Source organism: Thunnus albacares, chromosome 3, assembly GCF_914725855.1.
Source record: "Thunnus albacares chromosome 3, fThuAlb1.1, whole genome shotgun sequence".
In the NCBI taxonomy this organism is placed as follows: Eukaryota; Metazoa; Chordata; class Actinopteri; order Scombriformes; family Scombridae; genus Thunnus; species Thunnus albacares.
Window position 1 is genome coordinate 35,947,324 of NC_058108.1, and position 21,555 is coordinate 35,968,878.

The 21,555-nt window shown below is 38.3% G+C and overlaps 1 protein-coding gene across 1 annotated transcript in view; it reads left to right on the forward strand.

Moving 5' to 3' along the window:
• The window catches only part of meis1a (Meis homeobox 1 a), a 64,131-nt gene continuing 42,576 nt past the window's right edge, over positions 1–21,555 (forward strand). Inside the window, exons 1-7 of the mRNA XM_044342846.1 lie at positions 1–471; positions 4,752–5,029; positions 6,224–6,365; positions 8,429–8,479; positions 8,617–8,667; positions 9,028–9,171; positions 14,721–14,832. Of these exons, the coding sequence (XP_044198781.1) occupies positions 460–471; positions 4,752–5,029; positions 6,224–6,365; positions 8,429–8,479; positions 8,617–8,667; positions 9,028–9,171; positions 14,721–14,832 (790 nt within the window). The 5' untranslated portion in view covers positions 1–459. The remainder of the gene's footprint in view (positions 472–4,751; positions 5,030–6,223; positions 6,366–8,428; positions 8,480–8,616; positions 8,668–9,027; positions 9,172–14,720; positions 14,833–21,555) is intronic.

Below are 21,555 nucleotides of genomic sequence, written 5' to 3' on the forward strand. Positions count from 1 at the left end.
TCCCTCCCCTCACACCCGGGAAGCCAGCTCTGAGGGAGGAGGAAGCCGCTCCGCCGGAGCTGCGATGGGGATTTGAACGCACCTCCGCGCAGACGACAGCGCCGCACGGCCCGGCTCAGAGCGCAGCGGGCGGGTCTGCGTCACTTTAACCCCCCGGTTTGGATGTAAGCGGATCGGATTCGGCCTGCTGACTGAGCGGTTGGTTGGTTGATTGTTTGGTTGCCTGGAGCTGGAGGCCGGGAGCAGGACAGCGTCTGCCCGGGCTGGTGCTGCTGTCGGCGGACTGTCGCCGGAGCGGAGCCTGCTGCCTCGCTGACTGTTTGTGCGTTTCTCTGCGCGGCTGGACTCGCTTTGGGATACACACACGGGATTAAGTGATTAGCGCTCCGGTACCGGGGAGTTGGATGTGTGTTTTGACCCGCAGGAGTCACCTGGAGTCCGGGCGGAGACACGGGGCTGATGGCGCAACGGGTGCGTAAAAATCAACTTTTATTTCAGCGCAGAGAAGAGAAGATGTTTGTTTTTAGGTTTGAATTCAGCTGCACAAGTTTGATACTCAGAAATAAAGTCCAACAAACTGTGGAGCTGCGGAAGCAATGAAACTTTTCATCAAATTAACAAACTGAAATCTGAAAGGAAACAAGATTTAAACTCGAGTTGAATCAGATAAATAAATTAACCCTTAAACGGAAATAGATATTAACGTTATTTCTTATAATTAACATTTATAATTTTAATTTTTAATTACGAAGTAATGAACTTTCACCTGCGCGTAAAAATAATGCATTTTATTACTGCAAAACTTATTTTCATCGTTTTTATTCTTATTTAAAAGCGTTTTACAAACATTTACATCTTTTCTTATTGACAGATTTAAAATATAAAAACGAAATATTTCTGCACTTGTAAAACATTTTTATGGATTATTAATGCAACAGTTAAAGAAAGTCAGTCAGAGTTTTAATAATAATAATAATAATAATAATAATTTTTATCCACTTTACACTCAGTGTGGAGGGAAGTAAAAAGGGGGAAATTTAATTTATGACAACGCTCAAAATTGCATTTTTTATTGTTTCATTTTTCTAAATGAGTATTTTATTATATTAAAACTTGCAGCAACTTTACAGAAACTCTTTAGATTTTTTTTGGTTTTGTTCATTTTTTTTGCGTTGAAACTTTTTTTCTTTTTCCGTTTGAAAATGTTGATTTATGACGAAACTTGAGGGTTTTTTTGTTTTGTTTTGTTTTTTCTTTTTTTAAAAAAAAAGTGCAAAATGAACTAAAACATTTGATCTTCTTCTGTGTTTTTATGAGTTGAAGTGTTTATCTCAGAGTAAAGTCCAGTTTATGGCTGGTGTTTGTTCACAGGTGAGGAGGTAACTGCGAGGCTGTAAACTCGTATAAACACAGTTTGTCACATATCCAGCAGTCGGTTTGTCACCGGGGGGGTGTGAGGAAGATGAGGGGGAGGAAGATGAGGGGGAGGAAGATGAGGGGGAGGAAGGGTGAGGATAGTGTGGGGGGGGGGGGAGGTGAAGGGGGGGTCAGACTGTCAGAGGCCGTTTGTGCTTCAGCGGCGGAGAATAAAAAGCTTTTTTATTTCCTGAACAGTTTGTTTGTTCACGGCTGATAAAATCTGAACTGATGCAGCTCAAAACAATCAGACGGAAACATCCACGAGACTAAAATATCATCGATTTGTGTTCAAACAGGCGGCTGTTTTTTTGTTAGAGGTCAAAGTTTAAACTGTATTTATTGATCACTTATAGCTTCAACTCAACTCTACATATACGCCACTTTAAATAAAGATTGAAACTTCAAAAACACTTTCAAACATAATGTAAATATGTAAGTAAGTGATTTCTGATCAAATTAAACTCACAACAAATATAAAACAACACAAAGAACCAACAGAACTAATCGATTATTACAAAGAAACGATCATAAAAATGATCAATAACAATCATTTAAAACTATCATTTAGTTTTGTTCAAACTTCACCTGCAGAGGCGTCAAGGTTTATTTAAAAAAAGAAGTTTTTAATTTTCTTTACAGATTAAATAAATGTATCGAGTCTTTTTGTGATAAAAACAAAACAAAAAACATGTTTAAAATATAATCGATTTTTTCCTCAGATTGAATCTTTTTTATTGTTTTTTTTTCTTTTAGAGGAAAAAGCTTAAAGAGGATTTTAAGATAAATTTTTCGTTTCTTTATAAGTAAAATTACAAAAATACACAAAAAAAATCATCAACAGTGTTTAAAAGAAACTTTACAATGGAAACAATATCTTTTATTTTATTTTATGAATTTACTATAAAATCCTAAAATGTATTTTATCACGTTAGAAATTAAATGATATCTGCTGCTATAAGCAGTTTATAATTATAAGCAACATGATATAAATGTACATGAGGAAATATTAGTGAAAATGTAGCACGTGTTTGTCTTTTTATGTATTTGTTTTTATTACAGACTGAAGTTAATTGAACATTTTGGAGAATATACGGGTGGGGGGGGGGGGTGGACAAAATAACAGAAACACCTTTGCAGTGTAATCCAATAAAAGGAGACTTATGATGAATGTTTGTTTAGATTCAGCTGAAAGGTTGTTTTTGTGTTATATTATGTTTAAAGGTGTTTGTGTTGTTTTGCTTATTGTTCTGCTTCAATAACATCAACAACAATTAACAATAATCAGGAAGGTTTTTAGTTTTCATGTTTCTAATCTGAAAATTAATTTGGCTCTTAAATACTTTTTATTTACAGTTAAGTGTTTAAAAAGTGTAAAACTTCACTATTTTCCCAAAACCTCACAGTATTTATAACATTAAGAGAAAGAGCAGGGGGGGTGGACATAATAACAGGAACACCTGTAGCCTCTGATCGTGTTTTTGTTGACACTATTTCAGAGGTGTTTAGTCTCTCTGCTCACTTGTGAGACGTGGTTCTGTTGGATTTCGTGCTATTTTATAGAAGCGTACAGAAAATATTATATACATTGAAAATACATCAACCCTGTTCCTCTGTTTAACAAAGAGTCAGGGTCTTATTTTAGGGATAAAAGTGCTTTTTGTGGTTCCTTTTCTGAAATCGTTGTGGATTTTAACTCATTTAATTGGCTTTCTTTGAATCTTTTATGACTTCACTGCTTTTAAAGTTACTGTAAGTTTAATTGTAACACTTATTTACCTTTTATAATCACTTTAATAAATGGTTTATAACACACTGTGATGTAGTTGTTAGCAGATAGAAGAAGTGTTTGTTGATGTATTTGTATACAAGTGGAGGCTGCAAACGGATGCTGAATGACAATATAGTAAAACACAGTTTTAATCAGGGCTGTAACCAGCAAGTATTTTCATTATCGATGAAGAATATTTTCTCAATTCATTGATTAGTTGTTTGGTCTGTAAAATGTCAGAAAATGGTGAAAAATGCAGATCGCTGTTTCCTGAAGCCCGAGCTGACGTCCTCAGATGTCCACAAACCAAAGATATTCAGTTTACTGTCATAGAGTAATAAAGAAACCAGAAAATATTCACGTTTAAGAAGCTGGAACCAGATAATTTGGATGTTTTTTTCTCTCTAAAAAATGATTCCAAACAATTAATCAGTCATCAAAATAGTTGGTGATTAATTTCATAGTTTGGAAACAGTGAAGGAAGAAGAACTCAGAAACTTTACTGCAGTAAAACTACTAGAAATACTTCAAAACAAGTAAAAGTCCTGCATGAAAAATCCTACTACAGTAAAAGCACATAAGTATTATGAGCTTGATGTAGTTAAAGTATTGCAGTAAAAGTAGTGGTTTGGTCCCTCTGACTGATATATTATTATATATGACATCATTAGATTATTAATAGTGAAGCATCAGTGTTAGAGCAGCATGTTACTGTTGTAGCTGCTGGAGGTGGAGCTAGTTTACACCACTTTATATACAGTTAGCTAGTTTAGTCCAGTGGTTCCCAACCTAGGGGTCGGGCCCCTCCAAAGGGTCAGCAGATAACTCTGAGGGGTCGTGAGATGATTAATGGGAGAGGAAAGAAGAAAAAACAAAGTTCAGTTTTTGGACTTTTTCTCTAATCTTTGATTTTTGCTGAAATATTGGATCATTTGAACATTTATTGAAATGAAAGCATGTGAGAAGTTTAGAGGGAAAAATCACTATTTGGTGGAGCTGTTAACAACTCATAGACATGTGAAATGTGACCCCGACTACACACTGCTTTTTGTAAGACGTCAAAAGACAAAAAGGTTGGAAACCACTGGTTTCATCTTTAACAATGTGTTGTATTTTAAAAGCTTGTTATATTATCCATTGTGTCAAATCTTCATCTGAAAAGTAACTAAAGCTGTCAAATAAATGTAGTGGAGTAGAAAGTACAATATTTCCCTCTGAAATGTAGAAAGTAGCATCACATGGAAATACTCAAGTCAAGTACAAGTACCTCAACATTGTACTGAAGTACAGTATTTGAGTAAATGTACTACTGATCAGTTAATCGACTAATGGTTGCAGCTCTAGTTTAATAATATAAATTATATCTTCATAAAAGAATAAACACTTAAAAATGTCCTTAAAAGTGTTTATAACTTCATTAAAGTGTGTTATAAACCATCTATTAAATGTTTGTAAGCTGCTTTGAAAGTTTTTGAAGTGATGTCTATTAAATACCTGGACGTAATACACCCTGAACACAGCTCCAGAGGTCAAAGGTCACACATGTCTTGCCTCTGTGTTCCAGTATGAAGACCTGGCCCATTATGGGCTGGAGGGGGTGGGTGGGGTGTATGGAGACCCTCACCACCACCATCACCACCACCACCACCACCACGCTGCTGCTGCTGCCGCCCGCTCCCTGCAGGCCGTGCACCTGGCCGCCGCCGCCGCCGCCACTGGTCCATACCCTCCACACCAGTACACCCAGTCCACCCACACCACCAGCAGCAGCAGCAGCAGCAACAGCGGCATGTCCGCCACAGCTGGGGACGCTGCCAAGAGGGACAAAGACGCCATTTATGGGTATGATGAGTTTACTGACACTGAAAAACAACAACAGACTTCTGTCAGGATGGTTTTCTGTCGTTTGTGGTTGATTTATCTGTTCAGGGCTATAAGCCGTTCCAGGCCGAGCCGAGCCGAGACAACTCAATCTGTGTCTTAGCGAGATGAAGTGAAGCCGGCTGTGTGTCAACAAGAAAACAGAAAAGGCTGCTGCAGACAGCTCAGCAGTGGTGGGAAAAGTATTCAGCAGCTATATAAGAATGTAAAAATACAAAAATGTAACAATACAACAGTGTAAAAATACAAAAATGTACAAATACAACAGTGTAAAAATACAAAAATGTACAAATACAACAGTGTAAAAATACAAAAATGTAAAAATACAACAGTGTAAAAATACAAAAATGTAAGAATACAACATTACAGGTGAAAATCCTGCAGTCACAACGTCACTTAAGTAAAAGTACACAAGCAGTAAAATGAACTAAAAGTATCAAAAGTATTATTTTATTGTGAATTTATTGCATAAGCAGCAGTTAATGTTACAGCTGTTTCAGGTGGAGTTAATTTCATATTTTTTTAAGCTCTGTTGGTTTTTATAAAAATTATCTGCAATATCATTTGTAACATACAGCTGTTAAATTAATTTAGTGGAGTAAAAAAAGTAGAATATTTCCCTCCGAAATGTAGTGAAGTGGAATAAAATGGAAATACTGCATGTAGAGTAAAATGTATTTTTCCACCATCAGCTGCTCAAACGTCTCAGTTTTTCTCCAGTAAATGTAAATAAATGTAGACATGCAAAAAAAATTAATTAATTAATTAATTAATTATCTGTACTTTTTGTACACTTTATAGTTTCTTTCACATTTTTTTTCTTTGTCTTTCTTTACATTAATTTCTTACCTCTGTAGTCTGCTCCTGTTCTAACAATCTAATTGAATGTTCTTCCCTTTTTTTAAAAAAAAAAACAAAACAAAACATGAATTTAACTTTCTTTAACCTTCAATCCTGCGACAACCTTTAAAAATGAGAAACATTAACAGCAGTAAATAGTAACAGTAGCTATCTATTAGCCTGTCAGAGCAGCAGGATCCAGTCTGCACAGTTGGCAGCTACAGTTGCTTTACTTGTTGCTTGTTGCAGTCTGAGCTCCTCTCTCTCTCTCTCTCTCTCTCTCTCTCTCTCTCTCTCTCTCTCTCTCTCCTGCAGACATCCATTATTCCCTCTGCTCGCACTGATTTTTGAAAAATGTGAATTGGCGACCTGCACGCCCAGAGAGAGCGGGGTGGCCGGAGGAGACGTCTGCTCCTCGGACTCCTTCAACGAGGACATCGCCGTCTTCTCCAAACAGGTACAGCGACCCCGCATTTCATCCCCTTCGTCAGCGTTAATACAGAACAGATCTGCAGGATCATAACAGAGCTGAAGATGAAGTCTGAGCCAGGGCCGCATTAAACCTCTTAGTGGGGCCGTGGGGCTCCTGCTGACCCCCCCCCGTGCGTTGTGTTTGTATTAGTCAGTGGTGGAAGAAGATTGTTATCTTTAGTAAAAATACTCCTGAGAATTATCAGCAACTCCAACGGTCACTCAGCTAAAAAATGAGAAGCTGCTCATGTTTAACTCTGTCTGAAATACATATTATTTAAGAATTTTAATAGTAAAATCAGCCATTGTTATCATTGGAAACTGTATATGTACAGAAAGCCTGATACAAACAGTAACTGTAGGAGGTGGCGCTTAGCAAACTGACAAATATGTCAAGTGTTTTTCCTCATTCTGTATATTAATTTAAATGTTTTTTAAACAATATCCTCAATGATGCTGAACATAGAAACTCAGGAGTCTCCTGGATGATGTAACAATTTTATAGGTTTCATGAATTTTAAACTCGTTTCTGAGAAATCACGTTTTGTCCGTTATTTTGGCGGAGAGCAAAGAACACTACAATACCCATGAGCCTCGGCTGCCGCTGCTATGTAGGAGAAGCAGCCACAGGAGTGAATCGTAGCGTGGTGCCGTAGTTGCTGAATTCACACAAAAGTGACCCAGAAATTAAAAATAAACTGATTCATTCTGTAGATTGTGAAATCAGTTTTCTCAACGTCGTATTTAGTTTCAGGACGCACAGGACCACATTTTAAGTCCAGTGATTGGCTGTTTCTTGCTGAAATGGACCTTGAGAGTAGTGAACTTCTACCTTGAAATTGTTTTTTACTTGTACCTTTGACTTTTTACTAAAAGAAACCAGATATTTTCTAACACAGTTGTTCATATCGATGGCCAAAACGCAAAACCTCCGATCTGCAGAATGTTCTGATTGGCAGATTTCAATTTGGATGATGAGAACAAGGAAGGCTGCTCATATTCAGTCTGTCTGCAAGATTAATCCCGCCCTTCGTTGTGGCAGAAAAGTCACACAACAAAACAAAAACACAACGTAGAGTCCCTGAGTGTGTAGAGAGGCTGCAGCACAAGTGAGTTACACAATCACTGAACATTTATTTCCAGCGGACGACGAAGCAAATACACTGAATTTAAGGAATTCTGACTCTAGTATACTACAATGTAGTAACTATTACATTTACTACATCTTTATACCTGAAAACAAACTTCATTTTATTTTTAATTTAATTTTAATTATTAACTTAATTTAGAGCATCGTTTTGTAGAACCTCTTCCAACTTGCACCAAGTGCAAAATCTCCTATCTGCACTTTTCAAGGCATTAATACCCATAACACATAATATAATAATATAGTCCAAAAACAGTGTATTATGTGTTGGGTATCCTTAACAAATAGCATTCTGCAAGAAAACAAGTTTTTTTTAGTTTTCTCAAAAAAGTGCATTTTTCAGATGGGAGGTTTTGCTCTTTGTCTTGGTGATTAAAGCGAGAGAGTTCCATGTTGATCCAAACCATAGAAGAACTCAAACTGTGAGTCACAAACATTGTCTCTGGGAAAAATTAAAGATGAGGTTTTTACTTCTGGAACTGTGAATTTGAGCAGTGTAAGCTAGCAGCAGACGCACTGAGCGAGTCTGTTGTTGTGTTTGTGTTGAGCTCAGCTTCTGATGAGCAGCAGAAACTCTGGTTCTTTCTGTCGTTGCCCTCCAGTCTCTCTCAACTTTTTTTCCTCTCATCTCTGTACGTTTATGATTCATAAATCATCTCAGACTCATAAAGCCTCGGGACACACACACGCACATTTTTCTCTGAAGTTGAAACATTTTCAACTTGTCCGAACACGTCCGAGGGCGACTTTACATCTAATCCTGTCTTTCATTGAGTTTGTGTGCAATTGTTCTGCTTCTAAAAATTCACTTTTCATCCTGTCTGAACACACAGTTGCATTGTCTGGTTGTTTATAGTCTCGGTCTATAATCTTTTAATGAATTTCTTTGTTTTTGTTTCTAGATCAGATCAGAGAAGCCTTTATTTTCATCAAACCCAGAGCTGGATAATTTGGTGAGTCATTATTCTAAAGTGTGCACTGCTTTGATTTTAAATGTGATTATAAATTGAAAGTGTTGTTGAAATTATGAGACTAATCATGTTTTTTTCTCGCTTGTACGTTATTTTTTATTCTTTATTTTTTTTTGCAGATGATCCAGGCGATACAAGTGTTACGTTTCCACCTCCTGGAGCTGGAGAAGGTCAGATAACTAAATTTGGATCAGTGACCTTTTTGTTTATCAGACTAATTTAACCATCACCTGCTGTTTAATCTAATGTAATGAGATTAGAGGAAAGACGTTCACTGTGCTGCTATTCCAGTCTTAATCCTGATTTAAAACCACTGTAGTCCTGTATTATTCCTATAATATCAATTATATTCCTGTAGGGGTTTATATTGTGGATTATTTAATATATTTGATCAAATTATGTTAATATTTTCATGACATGGTTGTTCTATGTTAATACTACTGCAAAGACCCAAGTGTAGAAATATTTGAATAATAGGCCTATTATTTGTTTTTTAAAAAATGTATATGTATGTTTTTTTTTAATTTCAGGTTCATGAGCTTTGTGATAACTTCTGTCATCGATACATCAGCTGTCTGAAAGGGAAAATGCCGATCGATCTTGTCATAGACGACAGAGACGGAAACAAATCGGACAGCGAGGACTTCATCAGGTCATCAGGGAACATGGATCAGGTGAGCTCGCTGATGCCTGATATATGTATATATATATATATATATATATATACGCTGAACTATATTCCTACAGTGTCATGTCATGTTTAGATGATACAGGTGTACAGAGCTGCTCTGCAAGATATAAATTCACTTCAGTGTTTGTGGGTCAAATGTTGAGTCAAATCAAGATATCTACTTGATTTGACTCATTTAGACGCTGAAGCTTCATATTAGCTTCAGATAAACTTTTAAATACATTTTTGCACAGAAGGAGGACTGTGGATTTTGTCCCCCATCACTTCCATTGTAAGTGCATTATGAAGGGATCTTCTAATGGTCAGTATGAACAGGAGGAATGATTACAGCAAGAAAAACATGTTTCACTGTTAAGACAGATTTGAAGAATTGTGACCCCGTCCTTTAAGCAGCAAGTCAGAAAAGAGTTTCCCAGTAATAAATTCAACTTGGCTAACTGATATTAAGAACATCAAGGCAGGCACCAAGACACAATGTAGACAACTGTTGCTAACAAACCGAGGATAGACATTGTGCTGTTAGTAGTGGTGCAGAAGAGTAAGTACCACACCATCTAGCATCAATGTTTTTAAGCTGTTAAATGTGCTGCAGCTGAGCAGCTAATTAGCTATCTAGCCTGTTAACTGACCTTGGTGGCTCTTTCAACAAGCTAAGTTGCAGGACAAGATGTGTTCATGTTTGTAAGTTAGATAAGAAGGAGACTTTAGCAGGAAAGCTAATGTGGGTTGTTGTTCAGAATCTGTGGCTCTTGTGTGCTCTTGAGTAGCAGGATGCAATCAGGCTCAGTGTGACCACCTGCTCTGACTGCGATAGAACGACACGTCATCGCGTCATGCAAAGATTTGATTTGTTTTATGGAAACAGTTCGATTTTTTTCTCAAAGGAAAACACAAGGCAAGTGATTTACAGAGCGGATATGTGTGCTGTAGTAGAAAATGACTCACTTTAGTTTAGTAGTTAACTTCACATCAATTTATTTTCATATTATCAACAGGGAGCAGGGAGAACATTTGTGATTTGGAGGGTAATGTTATATAAATTGAATTAATTGCTTTATTCCTATTTTAGTTTGTAAATCAATCAATCAGGTATGATCAACCACTGAAAACTAGTAGTTTTGGGCATGTTGTGATAATTTGGGCTACATTTGTACCATTTCCACCAACGAAAGTTAAGCAATATTACAATAAATCATCCCCTCCTCTCATCTGAGTAGATTGAGATTGAAGTAGGCTGATGCTGCGTTCAGGTCATATCAGAGTTATTGTAATTATAATTTTCTGATTTGTTTATAGCGTTCACGTCAACATCCAGGTTGCAATTACGACTGGGAATTTTTTTCTGAAAGCTCTGATATATCCGTCTTGGCGCTTAACAACATGGAAGTGTCCAAACATGGACACCTCACATCCACCAAAGACTGACTTTCAATGTAATTAAACCCAAATGTATTGATGATGTGAACACTTGCCAGTTGTTAACAATGGGAATCTTTTCATCTCAACCATCCATCACAGACATGAACACATCAGCTTGACACACAATGACTGATAACCGATGACCATCCAACGCAAATCTCATTTCAGTGTATTAAAACTCAGTTTTTCCTGTTCCAGTTATTATTCTGCCAGAGTTCTGTGATAAAACACCTGTAACATCTGTTCATGAGTGAAAACTTTTAATGTTAAATGCAACATTACCTAAAATAGTATTGTCACTGTGGTGAGCGAGAGAATACTGGAGCCGATAGGATCGATATATGTAAAAACCTTTATTACGACTCGGAGGGTTTTGTGCTTTCACTGGGCTACTTTTTGTCCTTTCTATCTGGCAATACTTAATATGAGCAGATAGATTTAATCATCCAGCTGCAGGAGTCACATCTGTTGCTGGAAATGAGTCAGTTTGAGCTGTTGTGGGTTTATCTGTCTGAACACAGATCAAACACTCACATGCACTTATCTTTTTTTTTTTCCTCTCTTGGACTCATGGAGACTTGTCTTTTCCCAGAGAAGCAGAAATAAAAGAGGTGAAAAGTCAGGTTGTCTCTGTTTTCGGAGCCAGCCGAGCTGGTTTTAAATCAGCCTTGCAGCGAAGCTCTCAGCAGCCACTTGTCAGGCCTTTAACCCTTTAAACACCAACAAGTGTGAACTGGAGCGGCTTAGTGTCGGATGACCAACAGCCTGAAAGCTCTGGTTGCATTTCAAGTACCTCCTTTGGTCGGGTGATATGCCAGTAATCCTCCCGGTCCTTCTTGTTTTTTTAGTGTCAGTCTTTGTCACTGAACACTTATAGTGTTTCTGCACTGATCACCTGTCAATCAAACTTCTGCAGGTGGCGCTGTTAGGATTTTAAACTATGATTTGCATAATATTGTTTCATTATGTTAAGAGAACTCATTTGATTTAGAAAATATAATACTGTAGGTTTGTTTTCTTGACTATAAATAGATAAATGGGCAGCACTTTGGTGACAGTAATGCTGCGTTCACTCAAGTTAAGAACCTGCAAGTGTCATCTGACAACTCAGGAAGGTTGCATGATAACTGAGTTGGTTGTATAGGGGTTTAAAACAATGTGCATTGGCAAAATAACATTATATCCCTTAAATTTGGGTTTAATGACATTGAACAACAGGCTTTGGTTGACATGAGGCATCAGTGTTTGTTTGGTTTTCAGGAACGTTCTTATTATTAAGTCTCGACTCAGATATATTGGAGCTTTTCCCAGTTGTAATTGTGACTTGGAAGTTGATGTGAACGCTGTTTACATGTCAGAAACTGTGGGATTACAACTGTCTCATTAGTATTCACAAACAAATGTCAAATTACGTAAAACAAAAAGTGCAAATAAATGCAGAGTGATTTGTATCTGCAACCCATCATTTGAATAAATGTAAACTGGCTTGAAAATATGCGTCAACATTCATAAATACACCTCTCATTTACAACTCGTATATCATCATTTGTAAAGAAACACAAATTTTTGTTCAAATACATAGTCATATTTTTACTCAAACATCCCCATTTGCATGGCTTACTAACATTCACAGTCCTTGTTGTATGGCGCCGTGTGAGTCACAAAAAATCCACAGATGCAGGGAAGACCAAGCGCTATCCAGTAAATGGTGGTAATGCAACATCTATGGATGACAACCACTGTTAAACTAAGCAGAAGAAGAAAAAGAAAACCAAGTTCTAGCTGCACTTTCTACACGACTCACCCGCTTTACTACATGACCCATTTAGTCAGGTTTAGGCGTAAGCAGTGAGATGGTTAGGGGTTGGGGGGGTGTGTTGTGTGGTAAAGTGGGCGTGTTCGTGCAGAAAGACCCTTCTCAAGCAGTGTCACTGCTTGGATCAGAGCATGGATGTATTATAAGAGCTGGATACCGGACCGAAAATGACGCCCATTCAGTCCAGTAAGAATTGCTCAGCTGGCGCCAAAAACAGTTTTTAGCTTACAGGTTTACTTCCACACTACTCACACCCTTGAGTTCCCGCTCAGCCCCCATGGACTTTATATTGTGATGACGTCACAGTTATTTTTAAATCCCTTTTCTCCAAGGAAAGTTTTACAAAACCTCCACGGATCAAAAATTCATAATATAAAGAGTCATAATTGAGTTTGTTTGAAGAAGAGGCAACAGATTGTGAAGGTGGGGCGGGCAGGACTAGGATGTGTCCTGATCCAAAAGGGATCCTGGAGGGACAATATCTAAAAAGAAGAGGATGATGTTGGAGTCAGTCCCATCTTGGGAGGAAGCAGAAAGTTGAATTAACCAAACAGCCTGCAGACCTGAGACCACGACACCAGTCAGCTGCATGCAGCAAGTTACCTTTATTAACATTACTTTCATATACTTACAATAAGTTTTACCTTGACCAGGCTTGGGTCAGTCTACGTGGTCTGTGAAGCATTAGGACTCTAGATAGAGAGAGATGCTTTCTAGCAATGACCACACTACATACAGGGAAGTGCTACATGTGACTATTAGCCTTAAAGGGAAATTCCGCTGCAAAGCAACATTAAACTTATTTACCAGATTGAGGCATAACTAATGAGTCCTGGTGTAAAGCCGGAAGCTGGAGCATGTGCAGTAGTGTAGGACTATATCTCTGGCCTGATGATATGTACAGAGCTGGCTGTGAACTCATTTTACTCTGTAGTAAAGCATCTTTTCTTCAAATACAAGAGAGACTCAGAGTGGAACTCCCCTTTAACATTATTAACCTCATAAAAGTAATTGGATAAAGCTATTTACATGCTTAATGCATATAAATGCTTAAAATGTTCTCATTGACATGGCATCCTATGTACATGCGACATCTCAACATGGGCCACAATCTTGGGCTGGATGTGAGAGTCCATTGTTTTGGTGGGGCACCCTGAGGTGGCCTGGTCTTCTCCCCTTTTTACTACAAGACCCTGAGGAAGAGCAGCCCCAAATGTCTTCATCATTCACCACGGCAGCTAACCCCCAAAGAAGATAAGAAAAAACCTTAATAGGACAAAATGACGTGTGACATCTCAACATATTAAGGAGTTGTTCCTTATCTACTTTGTGGACTCTCACATCCAGCTCAAGATTGTGGCCCATGTTGAGATGTCGCATGTACATAGGATGCCATGTCAATGAGAACATTTTAAGCATTTATATGCATTAAGCATGTAAATAGCTTTATCCAATTACTTTTATGAAGTTAATAATGTTAAAGGGGAGTTCCACTCTGGGTCTCTCTTGTATTTGAAGAAAAGATGCTTTACTACAGAGTAAAATGAGCTCACAGCCAGCTCTGTACACATCTTGCTACAAGCCCCCAAAGCTCCTTCATGCAATAAGACATGATCCCAAAGTTTGACAAAAGTTTGGCTTCATTTTCAGAATGAATGATAAGCAGGTTGGTCGGTTGTAGATCTCCAAAGATAATGGAGAGCCACTGGAAAAATAAGTTAGAACTGTGGTCACAGAAATACATTTTTAGGTTAAACAGCCAACAAGGCTGCTATCTAAGCAACTTAGCCAGCTGTTGCTATACTAATGAGACATTTAAAGACGTAACCTTGAACTCATTGACACATTTTTCACAATTCTCTGACTTCTCTGTCGAAGAAACACCTTGCATCTACATTACCACGTTGCATCATAACGTGCTGGATTGTGAAACATTCAGTGTATTTTTAGTTTTCTTTTGTTCTGACAGTTTATTATCTGAAGATGATGGTAAATAATTACCCCTAAACAAGATCGTAACATGTCACGTCTGTAGACACTCGATATCTGCTCTTTTGCGACCTGTAAAGTACCTGAAAGACGAAAGGTTTGAGCGTGAAATAAGCTGCTGTCTTTCCCCCAAATAGAGGCAAGGTTGGATGTGACGTGAACTGGGTGTATGAGATGAAATAAGAGGATGAAGGACTTTATTCATGCCTGCAAAAAGACAGATAGAGATCAGCATCCAGCAAACTGTTCCCCAGTATTCATTCATTAACCTCATCAGCTGTTCTTCTTCTGTCTCTTCCCCTCTGCAGATTTCGTGGAGCAGAGATCACGACGACGCAGCATCGATTCGGTCGTCTGGGACGCCGGGACTGTCCAGTGGCGGACACACGTCTCACAGCGGCGACAACAGCAGCGAACAAGGTGAGTTTACCGCCGGAGCTTCTCTTCTCTACGTCTGTTACCAGATGTCGGAGTATTTCCTCAGTGTGTCTACAGTAGTTCATATAAGTCTGCGTCTTGTGCAAGTTTGTGTATTTTCTGTGTGTTTTACAAATTTATATGAACTCTGTAAATGTGTGTGTGTGTGTGTGTGTGTGTGTGTGTATTCGGGATGGTGGAGGTTTTCCAACATGTTGGACTTGATGTGAGTTTGAAAATAAAGGGAGACGGTAGAGGGGAAAAGAGGGAGTGAGAGAGTGATGAAGGCCGACAGACGACGTGAACGCCAAGCAGAGCTGGAAGAAAGAGAGCTTTATGTCCCAGAGCACACACACACACACACACACACACACACACACACACACACTGCTGAAACAGCCATTAACAGAGTTCATACATATAAATATATACAGTATATATACACATACATTCATATTTTAAACAGATGTACAGTAAATGCACAGAAAATACAGTTAAACAAACAAACCTGCATGTGCACAGACGCTCACAAAGTATGTTTCCATCCACATGTTTTCATGCACAATTTGTTCTTCAATTTCTGGAGTGGAAACTCGAGAAATGAAAGAAAAAAAATATTCCCAGAGCGTATTTACGCTTGGCTACGAAAGACTATCGATAAAGAGAATATGTGAAAAGAGTGAAGGAGGGAAGCTAATATCAGTGTGTTGTAGTCAAAGTCCTCCTCCTGCTCAAAAAAACCTGTTTCTTCTTCTTGTTCCTTCAGTTGGATGTTTGTTCTTCTTCTCTGTGCAGTTTGTTGAGGAAAGTTTCTCTGAGTTCAACTTAAATCTCAGTTTAACACGTGAACCTATGAGCAGGATTTGTGACATCACGACTAGTTTGGAGCCAATCGTGGTTCAATATTCAACTGACACAAGTGTGATGTGGAAACTTGAACACTGAGGTTGAAGTTTACAGTGAATTTTTTAACATAAAGAAGAAGGAGATGGTAATTTTCAAACGAGTTCATTGAACTTTTTAATGGGAAAACTATATCAGACATAAATCATCATTCAAAGCAGAGAACTTGTCTGGACGGGGATCTTTAATTAAAAAAAGAGCAGCAAGCAAAAACACCAGAAGAACAAAGGAAACAAATTAAAATAAGTAATATAATAAGTTTCAGGTGCTCTTTTGATTATGATACTTGTCTTGTCTTCTTCAAAATATTCACATCAAAGAAAGAAAAATCTCATTCCTGTCATAAAACATTTGGAAACGTCTACTGTCGACATCAGAACTGAAATCACACAGTGTTGAAGTCAAGAATCAACGTGACTTTCAGCAAAACCTCCGATCTGAAAAATGCACTTTTTTGAGAAAACTAAAAAAAAAAACTTGTTTTCTTGCAGAATGCTATTTGTTAAAGATACCCAACACATGATACACTGTTTTTGGACTATATTATTATATAATGTGTTATAGATATTAATGCCTCACAAAGTGCAGATAGGAGATTTTGCACTTGGTGCAAGTTGGAAGAGGTTCAACAAAACGATGCTTTAAATTAAGTTAATAATTAAAATTAAATTAAAAATAAAATGAAGTTTGTTTTCAGGTATAAAGACGTAGTAAATGTAATAGTTACTACATTGTAGTATACTAGAGTCAGAATTCCTTAAATTCAGTGTATTTGCTTCCTCGTCCGCTGGAAATGAATGTTCAGTGATTCGTGCTGTAGCGTCTCTATACACTCAGGGACTCTGTGTTGTGTTTTTGTTTTGTTGTGTGACTTTTCTGCCACACTGAAGGGCGGGATTAATCCTGCAGACAGACTGAATATGAGCAGCCTTCCTCGTTTTCATCATCCAAAGTGAAATCCACCAATCAGAAAGTTCTGCAGAGAGGAGGTTTTGCGCTTTGGCCATCGATATGTTGGTATCAGTTTTTTGGGGTAATATCAGAGATGCTTCTTTAGCCTCTCAGTGTCTGTGTTTGATTGACAGCTGAGCAGATAAAGACACAGAAACACAAAGTTGCACCAGATTATAAATTGAGTGCAGACAGTGTTTCCCTAAAACTAACCAAGTGTTTTTTTATGTTTCTATATCTAACCAAACCTTAAACTACAACATATTTACATATGTCACATATGTCATATGTCAGAGACAGATATAGTCTATCTATCCAGGAACAAACCATCAACCGATCAACAAGATGAAGGCAGGAACAGAAGCACTAATCACAGACAAATGAATCCCAAGAACAAATAATGTTTTTAGGTTGTACTCAAGACTCACATAACATCACATCATAAGAGACGACAGTTGATTAGGCGGCGTCAGATCTACGTGTCGTTCTGGACGTCATGGACCAACGACGTATCTTGTTGTTTGATTTGGACGACTTGTTGGACGGAGGTTGATCGTGAGAATAAAAACCTGGTGGGAGGACGTTTCTCTGTGGTTTCAGAATGCTGGTTACACACCACGCAGCTAGCTAGCTAGCTAGCTAACATTCGCACATTTTATTTGTGTTTTTTGCGAGGCCTCTCAGCACTTTTCTGCCCATTAAAGGCGCCTAACAAACACATGACTTGACTCGTGTACTTTCCCTGCAGATTTTTCAAACGGGTGACCTGCAGCCTGCCCCTGCTCTGTAACCCTCTCGGTGCCTCACCACCATCCCCCTGCCGGTTTTGGATTGTGGCACATAATGCAGCATTTCAACTAAAAACCACTAAAAGCCGCCGGTTTTTTTTTTTACTGCACTTTCTCTGCCTGTTTAATGAGGCTCATTTTCTCCTCAGTGTTTTTAACAGCGCCGGGCCAAGGTTAGGGCGACAGACCCCGGCAGCCTGCAGCAGGGAGCTCCAGGCCCAGCCCGTCCTGCTCAGAGTCAGCGGTGGACGAGGGCCTCGCTCCGCCTGAACAGAGGCAGAATTCTGCCGAGCAGCGGAGCCTGAAAAGGTGGAAATAATCATAAAAATGATGCGTAACTCCATAAACAAGCTCTCAGCCTCATTAGGCTGAACCGCGAGCTCCCTGAGGCTGATTTACACCCCGCCCCTCCACCCGCACTCTCTCGCTCCTTTAGCTCTCTGAGGAAAAAGAAGTCCAAACCCAACCTGCTAATGGTTTGTGACAACTCGGCTTCACAACAACCTGTGGACTGAAAGAGAGGAGGAGGAAGTTTGTGGGTGACGGAAAGAGAGGAGAGAGAAAACAGGGCGGTTGAGGACGACTGAGTCAAAGCTTCGTTTCTGTAAATAAGAGAAGCTGCTGCGAGGTCGGACGGGCAGAAACACGATAAACAAGTGACAAAAAAAGCTCAAAAACAGTCGATAACGTCCTTAAAGATTCTCATATTCCTGATCTCTGTTTCCATTCATCACTGAGTCGTCTCTGCACGCTTAACAGGTTGAAAAACAAAAGACACAAAGTTCATCCCACACATGAATAAAAACACACAAATCAAGGATACCAGCTGTTCTGAAGTCAGTTGGATCTTTATTCAAACATCCAGCAGGAACCAAAACACAAAGAAAAAAGATGAGTTTTGAGCCTGGAATTTTGAAGATAAAATGTTATTCAGTGCATGTTTCCATCAAATACCTAAATACTAAAAAGCGTGACGAGATTACATGATTAATTGAGCAGCAGTAACTGTCGGTCTTCCTGTTGGAGGCCTGAAACGCTGATATTTTCCTCCGGCAGTGAAGGAAGCAGCAGGTATCCTGGTAAAAAAAAAAGATGACATTTTTAAAATTTTTATCGCATCTTTTCATCTTTCGATGGCATCTGCAAACTTTCTTCAACTTAATTCCAACAAAACAGATAATTGCAACCATCTGCAACCACAAATCCGGTAATTTCTTGATCCGCTCTGCAAATATTTTCTCCTGCCTCAAACTGCAAAATACATTTCAGCTAAGTAATCTAACCTTTGCTTCTCTCATCTCACAAACATTGCCAAAATTTGTTTTGAATTTTAAAAATATTAAATCCATCATACACGCCTTCATTTCCTCACGATAAGATTCATGCAATGACATCAAGTCACAGACTTCAAATTGTAGAAAGACCATATTATTCCTCTTTTAATGTCCTTAAACTGGCTGCCAGTTGGTTTTAGAACTGATTTTAAGATCCTACTTATTTAGTTTTAAACACTTTATGGCTCCAGATCACATCTCTGAGTTACTTTCTTCTACTTTCTGCAGAGAATCTCAGACTTGCATCAGAACGCCTTCTTATTACCTTTATTTACTGACTTATTCATGGTTGTGTATTTGGTTTTAGTGTTTTCGTAGTTGGTATTTTATTCTACTAAGTGCAATATAAATAAACTTTATTATTATTATCTTCTCTTTTTCTTTTTTGGTTTGACAGCTTTTTTACCTCAGCCAACATTTTTGCGATACCGTCGCTTTGTTTTTTCATCAAAATTTCTGGTATTTTTTTACATTTTTTTTAATGTGTAAATGTGACATATAAAACACACGTTGATGGAAATGTACCTGCAGTGACTTTTAGAGGCACGAGTATCATTTACAACCAGAGAAAAGGTCATGAATTATTGAAACGATATGATGTCCTCTCTGATTTTAAGAGCTCCTCTGAGCAATGCGTTCGTCTTTATGATAGAAACACATTCAAAGCAGCTGCAGCTTTATGTTCAAGTTTGTATAAATACAGAAAAACTCAAATATTCTGCTGCAGGCCTGTCTGTCTGTATTCTATGATATTACATTGATTTAACATTTACAACAACTACTCCTCTATAATAATAATAATAATAACAATAATAAAGTTTATTTATATTACACATATCAAAACCAGAGATTACACCAGTATCTACTAAACCTGCCTTCTCTGTCACACTCCTCTTTAATCTGTCGTCATGTTTCATTTAATATGCAAAACGCACCTTAATAAACATGCAGAGAGAAAAGTTCACTAAAAATAGTACCCCCCCCCCCACACACACACACACACACAATCCTCCAGCCCTCATTCAGCTCATTCTTGGTTGCACAACATCACGACTCCCTCTCTGCTCCTCACATGCGAGATTAAGAAAAAAAAAACACTACACTAAACAGTCGGGTCGTGCTGCCTGCCTCCTCCGTCGCTGTGCTTTTTAAGAACTGTTTGTACAAAATTTTATTAGCCGTGGTCTGTTGGAAGAGCGCTCACTGGAGAGAGAGAGAGAGAGAGAGAGAGAGAGAGAGAGAGAGAGAGTCTTTATTTTCCACCACATTTCCACTACGGACCATTTCTCCTCCGCTGGCGAAGGTGGGAGGGGTTAGATGAATAACAGCCAATCCAACGCTCTAATTAAGGTGACCTCACTGCTGAGGTCAGTCTTGGAATAAAAACACAGAGAGGGACGAGGGACTGAGAAACTGAACACAGCGTGTCCTGCTGGGAGATGGAAAAAAAAAATCAAGAGAACTGGAATAACACTGAAGCACGATGCCTCAGAAATGGCCAAATGTATGCGGACGGCCGAACATTGCAGCCATATGTGATTCTTTGACCATCTCATTCCAAAACTATGAGCATCAATCTGCTGCCATAACAGCCTCCACTCTCATGGTTTCAGGTTTTACACCAGATGTTTGAACCTGGCTGCAAACTGCAGGGATTTGCTCCCATTCAGCCCACAAGAGCATGAGTTCCAGCACTGATGTTGGGTGATGAGGTCTGGCTCGCAGTCGAGTCCAGTTCAGCCAAAAGGTGTTGGATGGGGTTGAGGTCAAGTTCTTCCTCACCAAAGTGGGGGAAAGCATTTCTTTATGGAGCTTTGTGCACGGTAGAAATATCATGTTGAAACAGGAAAAGAGACAAACACACTGTTGTCTAAATAATCAATGAATGCTTCATTAATGGAGCCAAACTAGCGATTATTTTCATTACCATTAATCTGTCTTTCATCAATTAATCGTTTAGTATATGGAATGTCAAAAAGAGTCCATAACCTTTATTTAAACTCGAAAAAAAATCATTGAGGACTGACCCTCATTTACAGTTATAATAACAATAATAATAACTTTATTTGTAAAGCACCTTTCATACAAAAATTTGCAGCTCAAAGTGCTTGTTGATGTATAAAAACGATATAAAATAATGATAAAAGATACAAGATAAAAGAAAACAATCAATGAAAACAGGTGCAAACAGAAGTTAACTGGTTAGTGATCATACATTAGGGTTACTAGATTATCTATTATTTTTATATATATATAAATATATATATAAATCCTTTTTGGCCAAACAACAAAACCCAAATATATTCAATTTACATTGATATAAAACAGAAGAAAAGCAGCAAATCCTCATATTTAACAGGCTGGAACCAATACATTTTTCATTCATTTTGTCATTTTTGCTTGAAATTATCAAAATTGTCTTTCTGACTCAATTAATCAACTTAATTGTTGCAGCTCTGGGTACAAACCATCATAACAGACTCAGACCAGATGTACACTAAAGAATGTTGACAGGGCAACACCCAGACGACAACACCCATGAACCTAAGTGACCTTTGCTATAGAGAAAGTTCTGCTGTATTCAGGAACAAAATATTTGCTGTAAACCTCAAACTTTCACTTCATCCTATTATCAGCTGCTTAGCAACAGAATTCAACCTTTTCTGATTGGATGTTTCCCACGGCGATGCTCTCTGGGACTTGTAGCCGACTCTTCTTCTGACGTTGTTGAGTAAACGTTCTATTTTGAT